At 41.5% G+C, this 25,363-nt stretch overlaps 1 protein-coding gene across 2 annotated transcripts in view; it reads right to left on the bottom strand.

Moving 5' to 3' along the window:
- GLG1 (golgi glycoprotein 1) overlaps positions 1 to 25,363 on the bottom strand; it is an 89,381-nt gene that overhangs the window by 27,953 nt on the left and 36,065 nt on the right. For both annotated transcript variants that reach the window (XM_068955393.1, XM_068955394.1), the window contains exons 2-8: positions 20,398 to 20,430; positions 17,981 to 18,067; positions 14,527 to 14,742; positions 7,418 to 7,621; positions 6,694 to 6,765; positions 4,599 to 4,782; positions 2,572 to 2,786 (exon numbers count right to left, since the gene is read on the bottom strand). In XM_068955393.1, coding sequence (XP_068811494.1) covers positions 2,572 to 2,786; positions 4,599 to 4,782; positions 6,694 to 6,765; positions 7,418 to 7,621; positions 14,527 to 14,742; positions 17,981 to 18,067; positions 20,398 to 20,430 — 1,011 coding nt within the window. The remainder of the gene's footprint in view (positions 1 to 2,571; positions 2,787 to 4,598; positions 4,783 to 6,693; positions 6,766 to 7,417; positions 7,622 to 14,526; positions 14,743 to 17,980; positions 18,068 to 20,397; positions 20,431 to 25,363) is intronic.

Here is a 25,363-nt window from a genome sequence, read left to right as displayed (position 1 = left end):
GTCAGAGTGAGAAATCAGGGTTTGAGAAGGCCTTATGTGCATTTAGTTGACAGTTTTAAGCACAAAGAATCACTCAAATGCAGGAAAGCAGATGCCCCTGCAGAAAAATAAAAGCACTGGGGTTTTTGTTGTTGTTGTTTTTGCGTAGATGGACAAACATCTTCCTTTCATCAGGCAAGGCAAGCAGAATCAGAGCCCATCTTGACAGATTCCGGAGAGTCCAGGTAAAGAGATCCAGATCAGACACTTCCAGTTCTAAATTTCTCGAGCGAGCCTTCTAGGCAAGTGGGTCTCGTCATACAGCTTCTACATCGAAAATTCTCAGAAGCAGCCCTACCACTTTGAGCTAGGCAAGACGCGCATGCTGTATTAGTGTTACCTATGAAGCAACTAAAAGCAGAGGTGAACTATCCAGCTCTTCTGCTGGGAGAGAAGATTTGGACTCAGCAGACTAAAGACAATACTCGGAGATGGACTCAAAGCACTACTGGAAGCCAGCTCTCCCGCGACCAACCCAAACCCAGCATTTCGCTGCCTGCTTTGCTCAGTCGTCCTCTATTTCCACAGGTGGAAAGGTAGAGATACCACAGAGCAGCAGTACTACCATCAACTGATACACGCGAACTAAGAATCTGAGAAAGCAACTCCAAAAGAGCAGCAGTGGCTCAGCAGAATTATCCATCATCAAATGGACCCTTGAGGTATCAGAAAAGAATTCAAGTAGTTCTAGCTACTAGGAAGGGCTGGACTTCTAAGGTGCCACCTTCGTGGCCTGTCACATGGGCCAGTCTCAAACGACAGGGGAGTTCAAGTCTCTCGCATGAGAAGGCCAGAAGCTGGAAGCCATTCAGACAATATTCTCTTCCACAGAAACTAATTTACCTACTGCAAAAGGTGAAAGCAGGGAAGCTCATTCTAGCACCATAAATCATAATGGAACAAAATCTGACAGCTGAGACAACCATCACCAGTCCAGCCATCACCATTCCCATACAAAATATCAACAATAAATGATTTAGGTTCTTCAGAAGTTGAAGGCAGCTATGTAAGAGCATTATGTCACTCCTCAGGAACCCAGAATATTGGAACATTTATCTTATTCTTGCAATCATCTATTTCCTCCTGTCCACAAAAATATGGACAAGCTAATCATATTTTACAAAATTAGCATTTAATTTGCTCCTGCTGTCTTTTGTACAGAGAACAGAACACAGGTCATTCAGTTTAAAGGATAGTCATTGGCAAGCCCTGCTACCACATCAACTTCCTGTACAAAAATAAAGTAGTATTTTAATAAGAGATCTGGAAAAAAAACCTATAGGTTTCTACAGAGATTCTTCTCCACCCAGAAGTCTGAAATCTCCCACTTTGGGAAATTCCCTGTCTTAACTTAGGACTTACTCTCACCATGCATTTCATGGTCTGCAATTCACTCCCAAGCAGAACCAATCTTCTAATAATTTTTGGATAAGCCAGTTCTGAGGCAGCAAGTTCTGCTTCATAGTCGAAAAACGGAAAAAAGTATCCAGTTTTTCCACACAAATGTTGCAAAGCATCACTCACTATAGTTCACTGCAGATATGACTCAAAACACACAGCTGCTGCACCGATACACCTGGTGTTTATACAGAATAAGCTTCAGCATAAAATCATCCAATGCCTGAAAATAAAATGTCATCAGCTCTTCATTAATTTATCTTTGCTCACACACACACGCAACGGGAATACTCTGGCCTCAGGCTTTAAGCTACATTTAAACTGAAAATGGGCTGCAGTGGCTCCGTATGCTGCAGATGGTCAGGAGCATATATCTCCTCAAATTGCTGCATCAGCAATAACAGATTCTGTACATCCCTCCTCTGCCATGTTTGCATTGGCGTCCCTTTTCCAGGCTCATGTCATATACACAGGCTGAAGGGTCATTAAAAACAGGTATTAAGTCCCAAGGTAAAAATCACATGAAGTAGCATTAATGAGTTGGAAGAAATATGAAGTAATTGCTTTCAATTTAAAAAGACTAAACACAAGACAAATCCGGGTCAAAATGAAGTTTAAAAAGGCCAAAAGGCCCTATTTACAAGTATTTTAGGGAAGAATGACCATTCCTTTCAGTAGCTGCAACTGAAACGATGAACAGCAGTTCATCACACCGGTCACTGAAGTTCCATTCCCATCGTTCAAGAGGAGTGAAATAGAAAAAAGTCAAAACAGTTGAAAGTTGCTCTGTGAAGATTTTGTGCATTTTCAAGGAAAGGGCTCGTGAGGAGAGAATATTTTAAATTTTACATAAACAAGTTTCCCCATATCTTACACCCAGGAGAGAAATAGTTGACTTGAGAACTGCTGGAAAAGAACTACTGGAGATCGAGCATGAAATCCAGACCAGAAAAAGAATTTTAAGAAAAAGAGCTTTACTAATGTGCAGCTAGATACCAAGTCACACTTCATACCACGATAATTACACAACTGCCTCCAGCATTCTCTAGTTTCGCAAGGCAAAACGTTAACAGACAAATCACTGCTTCTACCAGCTTGACAACCTAGAACTGAAATGACAGAAAAGCATCTTACTGCTTGCTGACAATTCAGCCCGACGTTTCCTTTTTCTCCTCGTACTACTTTCATCAGACAGTGCAGAGTGCGACCTTTCCGATGCAGGCCTGAGCAGTGGTGTTCGATCTCCCCTCGGCAGCTCAGGATGATTTCTGGGCTCAATGAGAAGTCTTCCATTAGCATGCGCCGGTAATCCAACATTTCACCCTGGCACTCGCTGCTCACTTGTCGACCTAAGCCAAGAAAGGAAGACATGAGTTAGCAGTAATGCCTAGCGGAGCCCTTCTTGATCAGGGGTCTTAGTGCTACCCTAATATCAAAAGATTGGGGACCATGTCCACATTCTGGATAATATTAGACTAGCAAACATACTTGAGCAGACTTGCTGGAGATTAAGCCAATTGCTACTGCTGCTCCGTCGCTTAATACAACTTGTAAACGAATCATTCTCTGGACTCAATGCAAGGCTTTCAAAGAGAGAACTTGTGGAAGATTAGGAGAATCTTCTTGCGGACTTTACGTTACAGGCAGGAGTTGCTTCTGAAGAATAACTGAAAACCCTCACTGGATCTCTAGTTCTGTAGTACAGGTTATCTGTTCCCTGTACATTCAGGTGATCATTTTTTCACTGTAGAAACGGAAGCACCTCCAGCTTTCTAGGTAACGAGGGGGAATTAGTCTGGACAGCAGGTTAAACGCTCCCACACAGAGGAAAGTTTTCTAGAGCAACAACACACGCTTGCTCAGAAGCCAAGAAACAAAAGCAAAGACATAACCGAAACAAATCAACTGTAGTCATACAGAAATTTAGCTTTAATATATACTGATATTTGCTACTGAGAAGCTTTACTAGAATCCCACGAAAACAGTTTTAAGTCAAAAGGAATGGGATAGCTTTTTGCTGTGTGCCTCCTCACCTATTCATAGGGGTACAATCCCCATACAGTGGGGGTCCTGCACCGCTACAGGGGCTCCCAGATATTGTAATACCAATAAGTGGAGGGGAGGCGAATAACAGCGCTCCTCTCGGGCTACGCTTCACGCATGAGCCATGCGCTGCCGAACCCGTTCCACTGCAAAAGCGGAGGTTAATAACCGAAGAGCAGTTTCCTGCACGTAATTCGGGAACGCACCTGCTCTACTGCAGGGGGCAGAAAAACCTTTCCCCACAGACAGCACACATCATTTACACATCAATCAGCAGGGATGAGTTAATCAAACTCACAGACGCACAGACTGCTTACGGTGCTATGGCAGCCTTTCCCTACGGCGTCTGCAGCACTGCAGCACGCGGCTCTGCCACAGAAGCACAAATCCTTCATTCGCAACAAACAATTCTCCAATACAGATGCAGAGGATATAATACGTGTCATTTTACACATTACAACAATTTCACAGAGGACGTTTAACATGGTGCTACTGTAATAGGGCCCTCTAATGCCTTTGGGATGGCCATGGGCATTAGGATGTCTCTAGCTTGCAGTAACTTAAACGCATAGAAAAAAAAACGTTGCACTGTTGCACTTACTTTCCTTCTACACAGGAAAAACTAGGTAAGAGCTACAGAAATTAAAGCATTTACTCAAGCTACTGAAGAAACATAAGAGGCATGAGATGGAACATCCCTGGCTTTCACTGAGTGATGATGAGCAAGTGGCCTACTCTGTTTTAAACTAGTAGCATACTTAATGTTTACTTCATGAAGGAGGGGGAAAAAGCCTGTCTGAATTCACAGTGAATAGAAGGATTTGCAATTACACATCATCAGTCCAAGTGGGATTTGCTATTTTGCATTTTAAGCTTCTTGCCTACACAATAAGAGCTGTTGTCAGACATTTCCTCAGCTATTTTTAGATAATCTTCAAAATAACAGTGATGAAAGCACGATGAGGAAATGTGCCTTTCTTTGACCCAAAACTTTAAAGAAGCTTACTTGGAGAAGGTGGCTACAAAGGCCTATTGAAGCTGCTAGTTCAAAGTCTCACACAAACTTTTAAAATCAAGACCTCAGTAAACCACACATCACTCAGTTCAGCTCCTCTTACCTCTGTGCACAGCAGACTCTAAACACATCAACAGATAGGAAAGCCTGGCTTCCCGAGACCGGGGAAGATTCTCCACATTACAACGATACTTCTTCAGATCGCTTTTACAGGACTTTGCCAGTGAGTAACTGACTTTGTAGTCTTGGGCAATCAGCTTTTGGCGGGTTGTCAGCGCATCACGACACTGTAGGAGACACGTTAGGACAGCTGAATGAGCCTCAGCACGCTCGTGCCAGCTCCTGCCAGAGTGCTAGCTCAGCTACTGATAAGGTTTTCAAGTTCTTTGCATTTCAAAAAACTCTAGGTGCTCTACAATTCACATGCTTAAGTTGGATTGCAGTTAAGTTTGGTCGTCTCATAGAAGCTGCACAATAAACAATCCACATCTGAGGTCAACAGATCAAGGGTTTTAAGAAATGATCTGCAGAGGACTGTTGCCTTTAAAACTGCACATTCATCTAGCTTTTTGTGAAGAGCTATGGCTGAAAGCATGACTCATTCTCAGTAACCAAGATCAGTAGCTGACATTTATCCCAGCTCTGGTACATTCTCACCCCATGCCCTCAAGAAACAACTTTTTTCCAGTCCCATTTACAAAGGAGTATGTTCTTTGGATTTGTACTGTAATGTGCCAAACAGATGACAGCACAGATATGCAGTCTACCCACAGGAATTTCTAGCCATTTTTCCAAACCTGGTGAGACTCAGGAGGATGCACTGTGACCAAACCTGACCCACACGTCCCAGGAGCTGCAAGAACAATCCCCTAACTTCATTCAAAAAGAGTCTCAAAAAAGAGCCTGGTGAGCAGTTTCAAATTGAACAAAACAAGTCACCCACCAATCAACTACTGTCTCCTATGTGTGTGCAGCACCTGACACCATCAGCAAGGAGCAATTTTTTACTAACAGCTTCTTCTGAACTGAAGAGACTTTGCACATGGTCCAGCCTTGGCAGCTACGAGGGTCAAAAAAAAAAAATCAGACTGCGTGTTCCTCCTGCTCTGCAAACTGCTCTTCCACCCTGGGGCATCCACTTCTCTCTTCTTATCAGGTAATTTGCCACAGCTTTGTCCAAACTCCTAACATTTCATATTCATATCTTAAGTAACACAGCTCATCACGGAAAAGACCCCACTGCAAAATACTATCTCTCTACAAGCAAAAACAAACTAAGCAAAAATAGCACTCCCTCTCAGGAACCATCCTTGTATAAAACGAAACTTTTTTTCAAGCCGTCAGGGACTCCTCCTTCAGTTTTGAATTTGTTAATTGGAACTAAGCTTTCATATAGCTAATGCATTTAAAGAAAAGGTAATGAGTCCGATCCCTGCAGGCCTCTGAACTGGGCTCCTTCAGCAGAGCTTCTTCGAGAAGGGCTTTACAGATATACAGCTTCGTATCCTTTCAGACTATAGTTCTATTTAGTTCCTATCACTATGATGCTGCTTCTGAATCACTGAAGGCATTGCTGCCTTCCTAAAACACCCACACCATTACAGCTATGAGGAAACTCTTCTCGGGATTGACTCTACAGATCAACTTTTTTGTTAAAATCTGTGTCTTCAGGTAGAAGAGCCTAAGCACAACTCCATTAACTTTGAATTGTACATCTTCCCCACATGATTTGCTACTTAATAGTCAGATAATTATAGCCTAGAAAACAAAAAAGTGAAACACCCATACAGCTTCCTACCTTGAGACATTTAGACAATTTGTTTCTAACCTGTACAGTATAAGATTTATACAAGGCTTACCTCAGCATGATGCTACTTCTACTTTAAACACTTAATCACCACACTGCTACTTGAGCTCCAAGTCTACCTTCCCAAATTACCCACCCAAGAGAAGCTTTGATTTATTTACATCCTTAAACTTTAAAGGCTGTAACTTGAACATAATTAATTCAAGCCATCAGCATGTAGCTGGAAACAAAAACCTATCACAGCAAAGGCATCTGTTAAAATAGTCTTATCTGGCCACGAAGGTGATGGACAGATTTTCCTCAACGCTGGAAAATAACAATGCAGTCTGGACTGATGAAAGATCTGATCATTTCTGCATTAAGAATTTGTCCCACTGAGACAGATACCTACCTTTTCACTCATTGATTCTTCAAACTTGTGGTTAAAGAGGCACTTGTAAACTCGGCCTTCCCCAGCCTGAGTCTGTGAAACAGAACAGTAACATGAGCCATTAAGGATAAGACACATTATGCTTAACAAGCAGGCTGAACTATGCCAAAAAGATTTCTTTTTAAGCTAGAAATATATTAAAGCTAGCACCTGAACCGATTGTGGTGGCTTCTGTACTACCAAGAAAAAAAAAAAAATCTTGCTGACAATTTTTTATTTTTTTACTCTGATCTGGTTCATCAACCTTTTAGTGAGAAACCCCCTCAGCTGATACTAGCTAATACAGACTGAACAATGCAGCTTTCCAGCTCATCGCTCCAGTGGTAAGGAGTGCTGCAAGTAAAGTCAGAAGAGGTTAATCTTGTGCAACAGCTTACCACTGCAGAAAGTGGGAGTTGCTCACCCTGGCCTCCCTCACCCATTCGAGCGGCTCCATACATTTCACTCCAAATCTGATGCCCATCAAACCATTTATAAGCTAATTCAGTTCATTAACTCAGTAAAAATTGTAACACACTTTTGTTGGGTTAGTGAACTGAATACCAGAGTTATTGCAAAGCGACAGCTAAGAGGTGCCAGTTTTCAGTATTACAAAATCGTGCTCAGGTTCCACTCTGATTCCATTCTTTTTCCATTTCTTTTTAATGGATTAACGTAGAATGGAAGGCAAGAGGAAAATACTCACATTTTCACAAAATCGTTCTCTGTCATCTCGGCATGCAAAGTAGAGATGCCGGTCCAGGTGGAAGTCATCTGAAGAGAGCTCAGCTACACGAAGAATAGCTTTCTTACACTGATCAGAAACCTGAATTCTAGGGTCAGTCTCCTCTGCCTCTTTCACCAGGCCTTTTTCCAGGCATGCCACCACCTCTCCTTGTGAGTGTGCATCCTACATGAAAAGAGAAAGAGCATACCTGTAACCGACTACATACACGAACAAGTGATCCATGAGTCCAGATAAGCACCACAGAAATAGACAGACAGACAGATCATCTACTCAGACTTGAACATGTCAGTCCTACTGCATGTGCATTCATGCATGGCACAGAAACGACAATTAAAAAAAAAACCTCATGAGAGAGTCCTCATCTCAGTCAGAACTGAGGAGTTACAGCCACGCTGCAAGCCACGGCTGGCCAAACAAACAAAGATGATCTACTGTGTTTTCACCGTCCCCACCTATTTCAACCACCTTGACCTGCACTGCCCCCCCCCCCCCCAATTTTATATATCACCATCTTGCTGATGGTCAGAGTGCTATTACCCCCTCCAATGCGCTCTGCTTGTTTTGATGTGACTTAATGAGATTATCACTCCTTAGTCACACTGCTCAGAGCAGCTTACCAAAACGGCCAAATTATCTTTAATCTGACATAGCACTCTCAGCACCATGGCAACAGCAAGCAACAGCATCACATTAAGAACATACTTGGGGAGAAAAAAAATTATAGTTACTCCACGCTGGGACAAGCCGTCAGTTTGGGCAGTGATAATTAGCAACGCTAAAAGGCCACACGGAAGCACTGACCAATCTAGGATTCTCAATGCTAATTCTTCCATTAAAGGGAATTAAAAAATTCAAAGCATTCAGCAGCAGTTGAAGTCTCAGACAAAGCAGTTCTGACCCCATACTATAACCCATGCCCGCTGTCCTGCAAGTTTAATAGAGCCTGAAGACAACTTCGGACTACGACCAGCAACTGCAGATAAACTTAGCAAGCTTGTGCTTTGTGCAAAAACAGGGAAAAGGCAGCATAAAGCTGACCAAAACTCCATTTAGCTTCCTACATCTTTCTGACGTGGTTAGGAAGAGAACTAATCCATATATCCCTACAAAAGGTCTGATTCTTCTAAAATCGAGAATTTTTCCAGAACAGATCTTTTCTCACAGCTTCTGCAAGTTGTGTGTGTGACAAGGACTATCTTCTATTTTAAATCCAACTCCTTAACTTATGCTGCTCTGCTGTGAGAGGATATTGCTACTATCTGAGGGATGCAACAAAGCACGAACATTTGCATACATCTGAATCACTCAACCTGGCATCTGCAGCAACCATTTAAGATTCATCCATTACTGCCGTAGCAGCATGAGCAAGAGAACAGTCTCCATAAACCATGGCCACGACTATTCAAAGCTGTGCAATTCTTCCAAGTCTTTTTGTGACACTTCTCAGACAGGCAGCCTGTGATTCCAGTTTGACTCTGCTACATGAGGAGCGCAAGCAGAATAGGCCAATTACAGTGTAATAAACAAAATCCGCAAGTATCAGCAGCTTAAGAGCTGAAAGTTTTCTAACAAAAATAAACTACACAAAAAAAAAATCCTACTCTGGTTCACTCTTTGCTTTGAATGGGAATTTACCAAGTGTACACACTGGCCAGGCATCAGCACCTTCAAAGAAATCTCATTATATACAGATTCTAGTAGTAAGTTTGCCATGTTATTACTTAAAACTGCCATTTATCCATAACCACGTCAAACACAAACTCTGTTTTTCTCAAACCCTTGTGGTCACTCATACGTAGTAATTACAGCAAGGAAGTTGGCAGGACTAAACGATTGAAAACAAACTCCAGCAGTTTGCTGCTCCAGCCTAGCTGAGCTTGCAGCTGGGAGGCAAGGCAGGCCGAGACTATTCACTCACCTGCAGGCTTTCCCTTGCAACCAAGCAAGGAGGGCACGAGGCAAGCTTTTCCTGCTAGGAAGGGCAGGAGTTTCCAGGTTTCTCCCAGCGTGGGTCTAGATTCCTAGTCAACAGATTCATACTGTACATGAAAGTAAAAGCTCGTAGAAGCTGATTTATATATGCAGGATATTGAGCATTCACTGCTGCGTTCCAGGGATACAGTATAAAATCACTAATTTTTTTGCACGATTTCACAAATATAGTTTTTAGATTTGGGTAGATCATCTTGCAGTGCTGGCTACTCTGCTGCCATGTATTACAGTAATTTAAAAACATATTAGACTCAGTAAAAATGGAAATATATATAAGACCACATAGCTGGCTCCTGAAAGAGGCAATCTTGCCTGTTCTCCTACCCCTGAGCACTCACATACCTTCTCACGGTGCCACTAGTGTTCCTGTGCCCACTTGACAAGCGTTCGGGAGATTTATTAAGCTAAGCTGGGGTTCATTTTCAGGCCGATCAGGTCCCTAAGAGCTAGCACTGACCAGAACAGCATACTCCTTTGAGAGGCAGCACCAAGTTACATCAGCTTAAGGAGATCACAGACCTGCAGTCTTGTTTCTTCAAAAGTGCACAAAGGCAGCCGTGCTACTGGTCAAGCAAAGAATATAGACAAGACTTAAAACGCAGCTTGGAGAGAGCCATCAGTTCAGTTACTAGTTTTAAACACTGAACTAAGTGACCTGAGTTTTCAAAGCTTTGCGCTCAAATGCCTAGCATGAGTGAACATAACTAAATACTGAATATGAGCTCTGAGCAAGGTGAAAGACTGCCAGATCACTGTATCTGTACCGCAGATCAAAAAGGCGTATAAAAATCCAAATCAGGACGTATGCCTATTACCACACTGAAGTATATTATAACTGCTCTCCACTTCACAAGGCTTTAATTACAGGCTAACATATACTGTATTTAAGATTGTACATTCTCTTATTGCAGTCTGGAGGGGAAAGCAAACACGGGCATATGGCTGCACACAACCATCTTTTTCCGCAGCAGCTGGCACTCAGAAGTTTGACAGACTCATCCAAAGGGTGGCACAACAGCTCTGGCACCCATTTGCAACGACTGTATTTCTTCAGGGGCTCTGCACGACGCACAGCCACATACTCCCACCTGCACTCCGCTTGCTAGCGGTCCTGCCAGGGCCAGCTCAAATTCTGGAGTGCCGATGCCAAGGGAGCCGGCTTCCCACCGCGAGCCCTCGCCATCCTGCTCCAGCACCAGCTCCCTGCTGCATAATAAGGAGTAAAGGTCTGCTGCAGCTCCTCCATCCGGTGAGCTCTAATGAGCTTTTCTTCTACCTAGCACCCTGTTGTCAGAAAACCTATATAACACTCAATACTTCCATCTCTAAGTTGTTTTCACAGGTCAGGACTTCCAAAAATTGCTGTGGGGGACTGACACAGTCTAGGCTTCATTTCTCCAGTAAACCACACTGAAATACAGAAGATTTCTGTCTAAAAAAAAACCACACAAGTTAACTGTTGCCTCACCAGCACTACCGTTCTTAAATAGAGAATTTTGTCTGAAAGATGCGGAGATCTGTAAAACATTATCCCTGATAATTATCCCTGGTCTGGGGATCTCTCACATGAGATTTTTTTTTTAAATATAGTTTAGGCTTTGCAATTCCCGTTTGTCATTTTCAGAAGATCTCCAGAAAGACTTTACTCTGTCTGAAATTTGTCATGCCTTGAGCTTGCTATTGTTGTCATTGCAGAGTTACACAGATAAACTAGGGAAGTGAACAGACACGAGTCAGAGGACAAAGTAGCAGCACCCAGGAGGGTAAAACATGACCTGTTTTATCAAATAGCATCTTGCATTGAGCAGCCAGTGCCGACTTGCTGGAAGCAGAACAGTCAGGCTATAGAAACCAGTAGCCTCTGTACTTAGTGGCTGTATCTCAAGTTTCACTTTGGCACATCACGGGGCTAACTGGGAGGCCAAGATTACAGGGATTGCTCTTAGATTAGGTAATTCTCAGTACTTGCGTTGATAGTACACCGCTGTAATACCATGCTAAGTAAATAGACCGAACTAAAGTCTATCACACCTTCCAATTTCGACGTGCTTCCCCTCTATGCCCAGAACTTTTATGAAACCAGGGAAAGAGTGAGGCCAACTGTCGTCAAAGCACTTGGGGAAAAAAACAAAACAAGAGAAAACAATGCTCTCCTAATGCATCCATTTTAGGAATCTGGAAAATACTATTATCTGGAAAAATGCTATGACAGATGTGCAATTTAAGTTTATGTCCCTTTTAACGTGGCAAATAATCAATTCCAGCTCAGACAGCACGGCTAAATCCAAGCTAGCCAACTAAACGCATCAAACTGATGCACCCCTCTACTGTACCAGCATCAGGAAAGCAACAAGCTCATTCTGAGAGGCAGTTCAAGAAAAGCTCAGCTGCAATTACTCATCTCAACTTCAAATTAGATTCCTATTGCATGAAAACAAAGCAAGGTTTAAATACCAGGAGACCAAATTCACAAAAAGCACAACAGGCAATTGGAGGGGTGACAGAAGCCACTCTTAAGCATTTCTCCATTAGCCAAAAAAAAAGCAGGCATGTTACAAAAGATACTTAATGCTTTCAAACACCACATCTACATCCTTTCTACTATATACAACAAAACGAAGTCTGCAGTCTAAAGCAGCTTAACTAAGCTCTACTTCACTGCTTTTACAGAACAGAAAGCCAACAAGAAACATGGAAGGGAAAACACAGGAAACATCACACTGGAATCCCACCACCAGGAACAATATTCAATTAGGAAGTAGAAAGAAACCTAAGACAAAAACTAAGGAATTATAGGAAATCGTTAGCTAGCATAGGTGCTTGAGGAGGCAACGTAATTCCAAAAGACACCCAGTGAAGCGCCTTTTACAGTTAAAATTTGAGTTTATCCCAGTTACCACGAAGTTACCATAGGAAACATCTACTAGTAGCCTGATGTTGATGGAGCTAGTGGTCTAGCAGTGCTCATCTCCATGAACACCAGAAGAATCTTTTTCCCCCCGTCTTCTTCCTCAGGTGCTCAGATATATTCAGTCGCACAAAAGGACTATTGACTATTTCTCTACAGGCAACTCTCAGAAGCTACAATACAGAGGCAAAACCTGAACGAGCGTCTGATGGGAGTAAATTAGATGAGATTTCTTTCAAGCAGCAACGAGATAGAACAGAACATCAACAAAAGAAACGCTTGCGTAGCCATTTATAGCTGTTTCCATAGCAGTATAAAATACTTCAATTGCTCTAAGTGCCAAAGATGACAACATAACAAAAGAAATCATACGACAGACTCGCACTTTTACAAACCAAGGCAAAATATTCCGGGTTGGGTACTAGAAAGTGAGGAAAGTGCACAAACTGCACAAATCCCCGTAAAAGGTTAGTTATCGACTTGTTTTGCTCTCCCACAGAAACTCGGTGACTAGAAGTTTGCATTCGTTTCTCCCAGATGCCTTGCGTCTGACTACCTTAGCCACCCAGGCCACCTTTTTTGCTGTAGCCTCCAGTCTTACTCCCATACTTCTTAACGTCAGCAGCCAGCGAGGCGGGGAACCCGCATAAAGCTTTCATTCATCACATACCAGCTTGTATCCAGGGCACTGAAAAGAGCAAAAGCAGTGCAGAAGTGAACCGCTACACCATTGCACAATTAAGTGATACCAATGTGCGCACAGAATAAAGCTAAAATCAGGACCACAGGTAACAGTAGTGTTGTATTTTTTTTACATTTGAATTCTGATACTGCAGTATAGACATATGTAGGGTTTTGTATCCACATATCCCCATTTCTGAAAGAACAAACAATTCTGCTGACACGAATTGTGCTAAGTCTTTCGGAGTATCTTTGCACTTCAGGTTAACACATTATGGATGCACTTGCTTATAGCAGTGAATTTCTCACTCTAACAAAATTTCTAACAATTAGATAGCGATGCATCCAATTTCTGTTATCTAAAAAACTGGTATATTTTTCATTAAAGCTTTTCACCTTCTTGGCAGCTGATTTAAGAACCTAATTCTTAAAAACGTAAGAGCTATAATTAAAAAGCATTGTAAAAAGTTTATAGTCTAATTTTAACTTTATCCCTAAACATAAAACCTTACCATAAAACAAGCCACTCATTCACGCAGCATCACATAGTTATGCCTGCATTAGCTACACTGAAATACAGGGGGAAAGGCAGTGCCTTGAAATCACCCTGCTTCTATTTACCACAAACTCTTTGCATTTTCTGTGCAGTCATTAAATAACATACCTAACACATACAGATTTTCAAAACTGGGCACTGCCCCTTACTTCCTGTGAGGCTTCCTAGTGCAATGGGACTGCTGCAGAAGCTGAAAGATTTAATGAGGACTAATGAACATAAACACAAGGACAGTCAAACTGGTACATGCAACTCTAGAAATAGAGTGCAGAATTACAAGAGCACCACAGCCAACAGCAACAGACCTCCACTTAACTCTTATAGGGCAAAAGGACACCAATTTATTCAGTAAAACCAGTACAGTATTAAAGCCTCAGTACTTCTAAAATCTGACATTAGAGATTAAGTGCCCTTCAACCCTTTTCTTTTTGGGTGGACAGGGGAAAGGAAAGGGAACAAGTAAAAGACTCTTGATCCATTCTATCATCTACAAATGGAGAAAGCAGAACAGGTTAGCACAGGCCACGTTACCTCAATCACTTTCTTCCATCAGACCCGACAACACTGAAATAAGTTTAGCAATGGGTCACTTAAATCTATTGTTTGGATTCATCACATCAAGGCAAGCCTAAGCAAGTGTAACCAAAAAGACAACTACTTACTGGATTACCTGTGGTATGGTAAGGAAAAAACAGGCAAAAGAAAGTCATCTCTTTGAACAGCAGTTCCTCACAAAGCAACGAATGCACCTTATTATAAAGGAACTATATAGAATCACAACATCAGCCTCTTCATACAACTTAAGTATTGCATGGATTTTCACAGTTGCAAGTTAAGACCACCATAATATAGTGTTGCAGGACTCGTGTAAGCTTCTTCAAGCGAATCACTTTTACAAGCCTATTGACAATCTACACGTTCTCTGGATACCTTTTCTCCAGGTCGAATGCTGCCACACTTCAGGAGATTGATATCAGCCTTGCAGTCATCCATGAAGCCACAAATCAAGCGATAATCGCTGAAGATAATGGCTGTCATTTTAGTGATGTACTGATGGCACTGGTATTCAGTGATGTTTCCTCTGTGATCCACCAAACAAGACACCAAGAAACCTTTACCAACTGGTTCATCTGCACACTCTTTGATCTGTTCAAAGAAAAAAAAAAATTAAGACTATAGTGGCTGCAGCTAGTGAATTTAAACATCTTAAAATATCCTCAGGCATAGAAACTTGCATCTATAGTTTCAAAAACTGCTGGCAAAAGAGCTCTCTAGACCTAAGGTTCATTTTCAGCAAGTTAGAATACTTGAATATTTCTGAAATGCCTCATTTGTGCCAATATCTGGAGAATGTAAATGCAGTGACCTTGAAGATTATCAGTCTTCTGACCCAATAATCATCTTCTGTAATAATCATACTGAATCCCTGCAATCAAGTGGATTGGTAGGAAAAATGCTACTTTGACGACCTTTATTTAGAAAACTGAGCATATTATAGCATTACTAAACTGTACTTGGGCCCCCATTAACATTTGACCTTGTACAGTACGACATTTTGGCTAGAAGTGAGATTGATTCAAAAGTCAATACCATATTTATTGAACTGTTTATAACTGTCTAGAAGTTGAAAACATTACTTAAAAGGAAAAACCTCATCAAGTTTGTTTTTATCAAGCTCTTACAGAGGCTGATTGTTGGTACTAAACCATTTTATTCAGTGGTCTGAAAAAAAAATCATCGCTAATAAAAGCTGAAAGCTGTGCAGAGACTGGGAGAGAAGTATACACAAACAGACAGGTCCCCAATATAAATCACAGTCTGCACTGCCCAGGAAAGCAGACAACAAGGCCAAAATGTCACCTTTAGAACTAAAAGGTACAGGCCGTGGAAAAACACAGCTGCCTATCTGTTCAGGACACTCCCAGAGGAATACTGCGATCAGGAGCAGTAAAGCAATGCCTTGCTCTACGCTCCAAGAAGCATCAGGATTACACAGCCTCTCTGAACCTCAGGAAGACCCTGTTCTGAAATATTTGTCCAGTTCTGATGTCCCCTATTAAAGGAGGATGCTGGAAAACGAAGCCATAAGAATGAAGCAGAAAGAGTAGAGACTAGAGTTCAGAAACTACAGTTTTTCAAGCAAGAGATACAGGGGTTGACTTGATTACATCAGAGTTTTTGCTCCTGTACTGATACTAAAGGGCTCAAACTAAAAGGAGACCAATGACAACCAGTAAGCTGGGCTTGTTCAGATGCCAAACAGGGATAACGCTAAGAGAGCATATAGTGAACCATTTTATCTGTTTCTCAAATACCAAGTGGGAATCTCTATGCTGAGGGGGAAGATCTTGCTAGAAAGAGACAAGAGTCATGCAACATTTTAAAAACATGACTTGAAGGCAGACATAGGCTGGTAGACCACTTTCTATTTAATCCATATCAGAAAAACGTAGTTAAAGGTTGATCTTCCTCTTACAGAGGAAGCATAAACTTCATCTTTACTTTAGGTGAAAACGCATGTGGTTCACTGCAGGGTGAAAGGGAGAGAGTTGAGCAAGCTTTGAGAAAACTACGTCTTGGGTTTGGCCCTACTTCAGAAGACGTATCACGAGCCAAACCAGCGTGCAACGGCCACACGCTGTTTTCAGAAGAGCCTGGCATTAGAAACAGATCCGGAGCTCTACGGCCTGAGTCAGGGAACTGTGTAAAAGATCAAGCAGTCACGTGTGCTATTGGCTGGCCACTTTGAAAGCAACCGCCGTTATCTGCTAGCCAACTGTAATTCTGAATTCAAACTATAGCCAGAAGTAGAAGTCACAAAGTTGTAACAGTCGAGAACAATGTTTACATTCACACTAAATTGGTATTTAGTTGATAATATTAAAGGTGGGCTTTTCAGAAAGCACTGAATTGAGATAGTCAGTAATTCACAGGTGACTATCATTAGAATTTATTCTTCTAGCTGTACTTTGTTCTTAAGAAAAAAAAAAAGAGACAATACTTAAAATCAATAGCTCAGTCACACAACAAGAAAATACCTACCTGTTAGTTTGAACTAAATAAAAATGTTAATAGGCAAGTATTGTGCACGTTAGTTCTTAAAGATTTTAAGGCATTTCTACTAAAAACTATTCAGTGGAATGGTTTATGCACTTGCCTTAGCATTTATCAGTATTAATCAACTGATCAAGCATTTACAATTACTGTTACTTATCCAGTTCACTTTTTTTTTTTTTTTTTTTTAAATGAAAACTACTCACCAAATGGCAAAATATCAGTTCAGGCCATCATTCACCACCAAATATTATAAGAGGAATACTGGTGATTAGCAGATAGCTAAAATTCTGTGCTTTTTCCACTGCATTTAGAGACCATATCCAACATTCGGCACACAATGTTTATGATAATAGCAGGCTGCCATTGTACAAAAATGGTAACTAAACACTGTTAAGAGAGCGCTTTCAAGAATGCCTAGGTTGCAAAATAAATTCTGCAGCAGTTCCATGACATAAAACAAAGTTGCCAACAGAAAACATTTGTCTTTCCTTGACTGAGACTCAATAGATTTGGCAGCGCTTTCATTTGGGAGCTACTGAACTCCAAACACAGCATAATCCTTGAATGTGAGCTGCTTACCTGCCACTGTTTAATCTTCTAGCTTTCTAAATGATGGTTTTCCTCCTAACGTTACAGTTACTGCAACTCAAATGGTGCTAAAAGAAGTGGAAGCACAAGACTAAACAGGGTAGGAGGAACTAGCTACTGAGTACCCCTCACTTAAACTACTATTTCCCAAACTTTTGGAGCCAGACTGCTTTGCGTGCTCCTCTCAAATTAACCGAAAACACTGTAAAGGAAAGGGAACAAGGAAGGCGATTCCAAATGTTTGAGGCCTCGGGAAAACTACTTGTCTTAAATCTACACTGAGCGCTGCCACATTCCCTATGCCTAACAGGCTGATGTGACAAGCAAGCGACTGCTGAAAACTAGACCGATGGAAAATAAACTGCTGACACAAACAGGCTGGGGAGAGAACCTGCCATTCATGCAACCAATTCTCTTCTAAGGAAGCCTACTTTAAATACCCAATATAGTGTCCCTGGAGTAATTTACTTTGAACTTAGAATAAACAAGTATGCTGACTCATTATTTATGTCTATGTGTCTATCCTTTCTGCTAGACAAAAAAAAAAAATCAAAACTAGACTTCTACTTTTTTGGAAGAAGACTGAATGAAGTATAGTATGCCCAGGAATTTGACCTATAAGGCTAGAGCTTTCCCAAGCCCAAAAATATTTTTCTCATTCACCATCCCACAGAAATTCTAAAGAAATGGAAAAATCCCCCAATGCCGCAACAGCGTCCGTTCCTTTTCTCCAGCTCACCTCAGCAATAGTGGACTTGCAGACTTCTCTGGCCACGGATTCGAACTTTGGATCTGTAGTCAGGTTCAGCTTGTAGTTCCATAAGAGCTGGAGAGAGATTGTTTGTAGGAAGAAGGTTTAAGAGCTTCCCATTGAGAAAGAATAGATATTTTGTTTCAGAGAAGAATGAAACATCAGTTATTCCAAATCTGCATCATCATCATCTTTCTACAGTGCAACAATCAATGCAAAGCAAAATCTCCTTGACAACAACTATTTCCACAGTAATTTTATCTTGAAGACATTCAGACTGCTAAAGTTCTCTCCATCAGGTCATGAGCTGACTCATTTAAAGAAAATATATCTAATGAAGTCACTCTCATAACTGAAAGGATAAGACAATGAAAGCCCTAGCCTGCCACCTGCTATGTATTTAGCAGTATCTTTAGCCCACCACAGCCTCCTGCTTTATGGCTTATTTGCACAACACTTGATCTACCAAAAATGGATGCCATTGACATGAGCAGAGGTCATGTTGAAAACCTAACAAAAATTTATCATAAAAGGAAGCAGACAATGCAGGTGGCCCCTTATTCACTTCCTTCTTTGAAGGGCTGTGATTAGACACAGACATACTTTAAACCTATAGGCTTCCTGTCTTGCTAAGCACAATACACTAGATGTTAGGCTGCAAAACGCCTCAGTAAGGATGACTGTTCCTCTAAAAGTCACGAGATTAGCTCATTTAAAAGTCTAATTCTTGCACACTGATCTAATGCATCTAATTTTGCTCAAGTTGCACTCTGCATGTATATACACGTCCCAGGTTTCCTCCTGAGGCACCACAAAGTGAAAAACACAAGGCAGGATATCTAAACCTCAGCAAACTAATAGAGGGTCTCTTGGGCAACATCTCACCTATTAGCTCTTTTTTTTTTTTCTTTCTCCCTCTAGGAACCTATGTTACATTTAAACATTTTAAATGAAAATAAAGGATAAGTCAGTTTTGAAATTCATTTCAATAACTCTACCTTTGTAAGAAAAACAAATTAATATAAAAATGGTAAATAGTTTGGTCAAACTTTGACTATGAAATTTGAATTGTACATGAAACGTAGGCAATGTTTTCCCAAGAGAAACATTTCCCAGACTACCAAAGACTGCAGAAAGAAGCAAAGAAATTATTGTTTGGATATGGAATTACCTCTGTGATCTAGCTTTCAATCATTCCCCATCAACTTCTGCCTGGGAGGCTAAGACTTTGCCCACACTCCCTGTTTGTGAATGGCTTCTATAATCCGCATAGCCTAACATGTGTCTTGTGACAAAGCAGCGGCCATTTTAATCTAGCAGAAGAAAGGTCCAATTTTGATTCCTAAAATTCTCATTTTTTTCCCTCATTCAGGTAATTTGTTGGCATAACTGATGAATTACATGTCAGATACATTTTAATACTTAAGTCTTCTCTTAAAGAGAAAAAAAAAAAAAAACCAAAAATCACAAGAACTTAAAACTGAAACTTTATGTGCCCTTCACCTGATCCAAACCTTCCCAGCAACAGAGAATTATAACTGCCACAAAATCAGGCAGCACAGTGCTAAAGGTTAATTTATAAACACAGTTGGAAATTACCAGTTGTACAGCATGGCTGGGTTTATTTCTGGAGTATATCTTCCAACAATAAACCAAAATATAGCTGTTCAAACATCTGAAACTAAGCTTGTCATTGAGGTGTGCGCTTGCCTGTTCATGTCCAGGGCTAAGCAAACAATTAAGGATCCCGATGTGGTGCGTTCTACCAGAATGCCAATGAGGGAGGACAAAGGAAATCTACTACCGCTTTTTCTAGTAGATCTCAGGATTTTATGCGTCAGCTCGACAGGCTGAAAACTGCCTAACAGTTTGCTTGCTGTTAAATAAGGCGATGGGAGGAAATCTGTTCTAAAACTAGCCAAGTGGTTCAAACTGCCTCTAAATATCACACCCCCCTCCCAGCATTTTCCAAGTGAACCTAAGAATCTAGCAGCTGTGAAAGCAATAGAGAAGGCTCAATCTTCAACAGCTGAAATTAAAGAGCATTTAAATTCAGTATTGCTCACATCTTTCCCAAAAAGAGCATATTGCATTGCTCCCAGTAACTCACGGGAACCACCCTCCACCCCTAAAATAGGAAAGATGCCTGTTATCTTCCTCTCTGATACAGAAGTAAGGTATAAAGATCTTAGCTACATTCCATTCGGCAGTCTCCAATAAAGCTGTATTGGCTATACCGGGTTAAAGAAGTTGCCCTGTTGGTTGTCTTCCACTGTAGGGCCATCCAGAACTCAAAAGTGTACCAATTCCTTCTGCAAACTCTATGCAAAACATCTAGGGCGGATAAGGGAAGTAAGGTGCAAATGCAGTCAACTAGAGACTGAATAAAGCAAAGCAATACTTACGTGATTGCAGTCTGAAGAGATTTCATTATCTGGCTGAAAAAAGAAAAAAGAAGCGTCAGTTCGCTACTGATGTGATGCACTTAAGGTACAAAAGAGCATCAACTTGTAGAAACTAATACAGTGTCAACTGTTTTCTAACCTAAGAAACAATTTGACACAAGCAATACGAAATTTTAAGAGCCGCATAATAAGAGTGATAATACCTTAGTACCAAAAAGATAGAAATAGCAGGTACTTTAGACACAATGCTTTCTTACTCTACAGCATGCAAACTGCACAAGAGTTGCATTTATTAGAAAACACAGACATAATGGATGCACTTGTGTTTGGCCCAATTGCCTGAACTAAGGAGCCAAAAAGCATCTGTGGGAAAACAAAGATGTTGTAGTAGAGTTTTAAAGAAAAGTAAGTTTCATCTGTATCTCTGAAAAAAGAGATAGACCTGAGATATACGCTGAGATACTGATAACATCCAATATTCACACATCCTTTCAAGATACTTGCTGCATTTTTGATTTTAAAGTAATAAAGATAGTAAGTCCTCGTGACAATCCAAGTGACAAGTACAACTGCACGGTCTATACCCGTTCCGTTAACGCCCTCGACAGAAAACATCCACTCTCTAAAGGGAGCCACTTTGGGAAACAGGTTTGATTACAAATCATCTTCTCCTTTCAGCCCGAGTTGCTCTCTCACAATGGAGAGCCCTTCTCCAGTTATACACATCCCTAACTCCTCTCTGTTGCAAAACAGTACAAACACAGGATACCATCACCTGCCCACCTTGACCACGCAGGCTCAGTTGATTTCTACTGACGCTCAACATGACAGACATGCTCTTCAGCAGACACTCAAAACCATTCAAAAGTTAAAAACATCATTGACACTAACACGTTAGGCCTCAGCTATTTGACCTGAGGGAACTAGCATTCAGTATGTTTCAGAAAGCAAAGAGCCTACATCCCAAAGAGCTTTTCAGTCTGAGCGTTCGCCTGCTGCATGACATGTTATGCCAACACCTGCACTATTGTTGCTTCAGAGTAAGCAAACAGAAGTTTATGGGGAAAAAAGGAGCACAGTAGAAGCTTCCAAGTCCTTAATTACAGCCATTATTAACTAAAGCACTTTGGTTGTGTATAGCAGGAAGTAGCAGAAAGTACCTCTCCAGTTAGAATACAAGTAACAAACAGTACCTGGAGGATCACATAACTAATTACAGCTTGCTCAGGCTGCTGCCATCTAAAACAGTATTTCCCAAAGTTTTGCTAATGTGAAAATTACCTCTTTTAAAGGCCAACAGAAGCCTGCTCGTTATCCTCAGACTGCAGAACTGATGCTCGAAACTCAAAGCTAAGACAACAAGGCATCCAGAGATGGACCTCTCCAAGGTCAACATATATTCCTTACAAGGTGACTTTTCCCGGATTTTCTGCACCCATCCTAACCATTCAGCAACAGCTGGAAGTTTCAGACCAAGCTAATTTCAAAAGCAGAGAGTCAGAATGCCCTTGACTGAAGTTGCTGTCTTGGTCTTTCAGTCAAGGACAGTTTCTTTGTAAAAGGATACAGGCTAGCACTGTCATTTTCCTGCAGTGGACAAGGCTGATCCAACATGTCTGGCAAGTGAAAGAATTTGCAGAATTTGCAGAATTTGCAAGGGCCAGAGAGCACCTTCCCAAAATGCTTCTTGGTCAATTCAGTTGTTTCTGCATGCTCCAGCCTCATGACCTTTGCTTCAAACCCACCAAGGATTCAGGCTCACCTCCTATGTGAAGACGAACCCAAGAAGGTAACAGTGGCTCTCACTAAGGTAGGAAATTTAAACAAGCTTTAATTGAAATACACAGCATTAGAGTACTGGTCTTCCCTGTACTCTGCAGTAAACCTCAGCTCTGCAAAAATCAAGTCTTACTCTTCTGGGAACAGTAAGGGAAGTTAAATGGGAACTTATCTGATCTTTAAAAAGACTAAACTGAATGTGTGCAGTAGTACTAAAGGCAGAAAAACATAAGACCTAGCTGATAACCCTGTAAATGTGGGATAAGGTGACCACCTACTAGCTCATAACCAATCCTTTCCTCTTACCATTGCAAGAGAAGTGTAGGAGAGGCAGGTACAGGGCCACTCTTGACCTGATCCTCCCAATTTATGTAAAGCAAAATAAAAGTTAATTTTTTTCTCTCTCTCATATACCAGAGGACTGATTCTGAGGAAGGGGAAATCAAAGCAAGCCTCCCCAGTGCAACCACCAGCTCTCCCTTTCTAAGGAGATATTCATTCTGAGACCCTCCATCAGCTTCATTCACCCAGGAAAACTTCCACACGCGAGCAGTTTCCAAACAGGAACTTGTGCAGTAAGTAACAGTCATGAAAAAAGATCAGCTTCAAATTACTATTAAGAAAAGCTGACGAGCAAGAAAAGCTGCCTTGTTTTATTCCCATGCGGTTAGCCTGAGAAACACGAATGCTTTGAGATCCCTGGGGCGGGGGGGGGAAGGAAGAGAACAGTGGAGACCAGGACTTCATGGTAGACAAGGCAGTTTAGGGCAGGAGGCTGATGGAAACAAGAACATTCTACTAATTAGTGAGCCAAGAGGACTCCTCTAAAATCTCCTAATTGAAGAATTAAAAACAGGCTTTACAGAAAACGCATACCCCGCTGGGCTTCCAGGAGCTCTCGCTGCTTAGCGGCTTTGATGGGCATATGACATTGCATCTCTTTGCATTTCTCTAAAAAGCTCTCCACAGACTTGTTCACATACTAACACGCATATTCCAAACTACGAATACTGCTTCCTACCTCCCAGAAAAAGCACAGTTTAGGACAAATACCAGCTATAGGCAACTCGAACAGGAAAAGCATTTCTTTCAACCCAATCATATATAACAGGTACAAATTATACTGAACTAGCATTGTGCACTAAAGAGAAACCAAAACATTTGTATAAAGTAGTATCATGACAAGATTGATATCAATGCTGCTACGTTTAAAGGTGGCTTTTTTCATCCACATCTCAACTCACTGAAACAACAAGCCATGACGGCCTTTTAAAGCAGCCATCTCTATTTTAAAGAACTCTGTTGAAGCAGAGAGAAAATTGGTCAAAATTACACAGCAAAACCAGCCAGCTACCACCAAGCACAGAAGAGGCACAAAGCATCTGTGTTTCAGCTTCAGAAGCAGACCATCGTCATGCTGGTACCCAATAATGCTTATTTAGTCACAGCTATATCATGAACCAGCCAGTGTCAGGCATTAACATCTAGTGAAGATACCACCTGGGACGCGGCTACTGTCACCCCAACAGGTTGGGAGGCAGAGTCCCTTTCAGCTGCCTATACAGAAGAGGCTTGATTTAGTCTTCTCATTTCAAGTTCAAAAAAACAATTCTCGTTGACAGATTTTGAAAAGGCAGCAGGCAAGGTTCATAACCAGCTACTGTGGATGAAACACTGAGGTCTTGGAAGAATTGTCTATGTAATCACTGGCAGCTACCTGACCTTCCTTTCCTCACTGCCTTGCAAATATCATGCAAATAGAAGACTCTGAAGGCACAGGTGCCTTCACTCCCAGATCTTAATCTCTTCTTAAAGCTGGGAAAAGGGGAGGACAACAGCCATTTCTACTATCCTTTTGAGGCAAGAGTAACAGTACACTTGGTGGAAAAGAACGATCAGCCATATCTCAGCACATACTAACTATGGATAAGCTTTAGGCATTGAGGACCATGCATTTTGCACTGACACAAACAAGAACCAACAAGAACGAGCATGGAGTAAACCAACAAAATAAGAGGGAATTTGGCTGCAGACAGGAGGCCAGGCAGCTCTCTCCCTTAAATTCAGAAATAGATTGCAGAGAGATCAAACAGGTCAATTAGGAAAGGAAGCCAGCTACTTTTCAATAACAGAGAAGACAGGTACAAGTCCAGCCAGCATGTGGGGGTTTCCCAGTTTACTGCACTGTTACATATACGACACGGCAGAGCACAAGGCATACGCAGTACAGGCGGCTCAGTTCTTTGCCAGAGTTGCATTTCTCCACTCTCACTTAAACAGGCAAACATGTGTTAATACTACCCACAGGAATATGGCAGAGCAGGCCTGCAGACATAGAACATCCACCAAGGAGGCTATCAAGCTGACGAAAGGGAAAATAACTTCTTGGCTGTGCCCTTCCCACAGCCAACAGCAATCCCTTTGCACTGAACGCACCTTGCCAGGCTGGGAAACCTCACAGTAAGTTGGGCAATCCGACCCTCAGGTATCAACCTATCTTAGGCTTACGATGCCCAAAAAGCGTACAGGCTGGATGCAAGGCTGGACGCAAGGCTGGGATCAAGGAGAGATCTGGGGGACCTACAGTACAGGAAACTTGATCCAAACCCAATTCTCTTCCCAAGTTAACCACTGGATACGGACTAGGCAGGGGAAACATGAACAGATAGTGTTCTAAGCAAGAAAAAAAAGTATAGCTTAAAAAAAAAGCCCCCCCCCCCCCCCCCACACACAAAACCCCTCATGCTTCAAACCTGCTGGAGTGCTGCACCAGCAAGCATACGGCTGTGGTAAACCATTTTCACACATCCTGCAGCACTGAAAGAGTCACATGTGATAAAGTTAAACCGGCAATAATATTCAAGTCAAAAACAGATGAGAAAAGACTCATTCAATTATGCTTAGTACATGATGCAAGTTCAACTGGCTAAGGTGCATTTGAGACATCTTCTAACGCCACTGAACTGTTAACACTAAAAACAACTCCACACGCTGTCGTGTCAGCAAAAAGCCTCTAAATTTGATCATTCATGTTTTTAAAAGAGCCAGTCTGAAGTATGACACTGTACATATTTCGTGCACTAGCATGAAGTTATCAAGCTCCTAGCTTCCATATACTTTGGTTATTTCACATAAGTAAGTTTTTCCACCTACAAACAGAGAGCTAAGGTCTGCAGTGCTGCAAATC

The sequence above is a fragment of the Struthio camelus genome, chromosome 10 (assembly GCF_040807025.1).
Source record: "Struthio camelus isolate bStrCam1 chromosome 10, bStrCam1.hap1, whole genome shotgun sequence".
NCBI classification, from domain to species: domain Eukaryota; kingdom Metazoa; phylum Chordata; class Aves; order Struthioniformes; family Struthionidae; genus Struthio; species Struthio camelus.
Note: the sequence above shows the minus strand (reverse complement) of the source record. Positions and strands in the feature narration are given on the sequence as shown.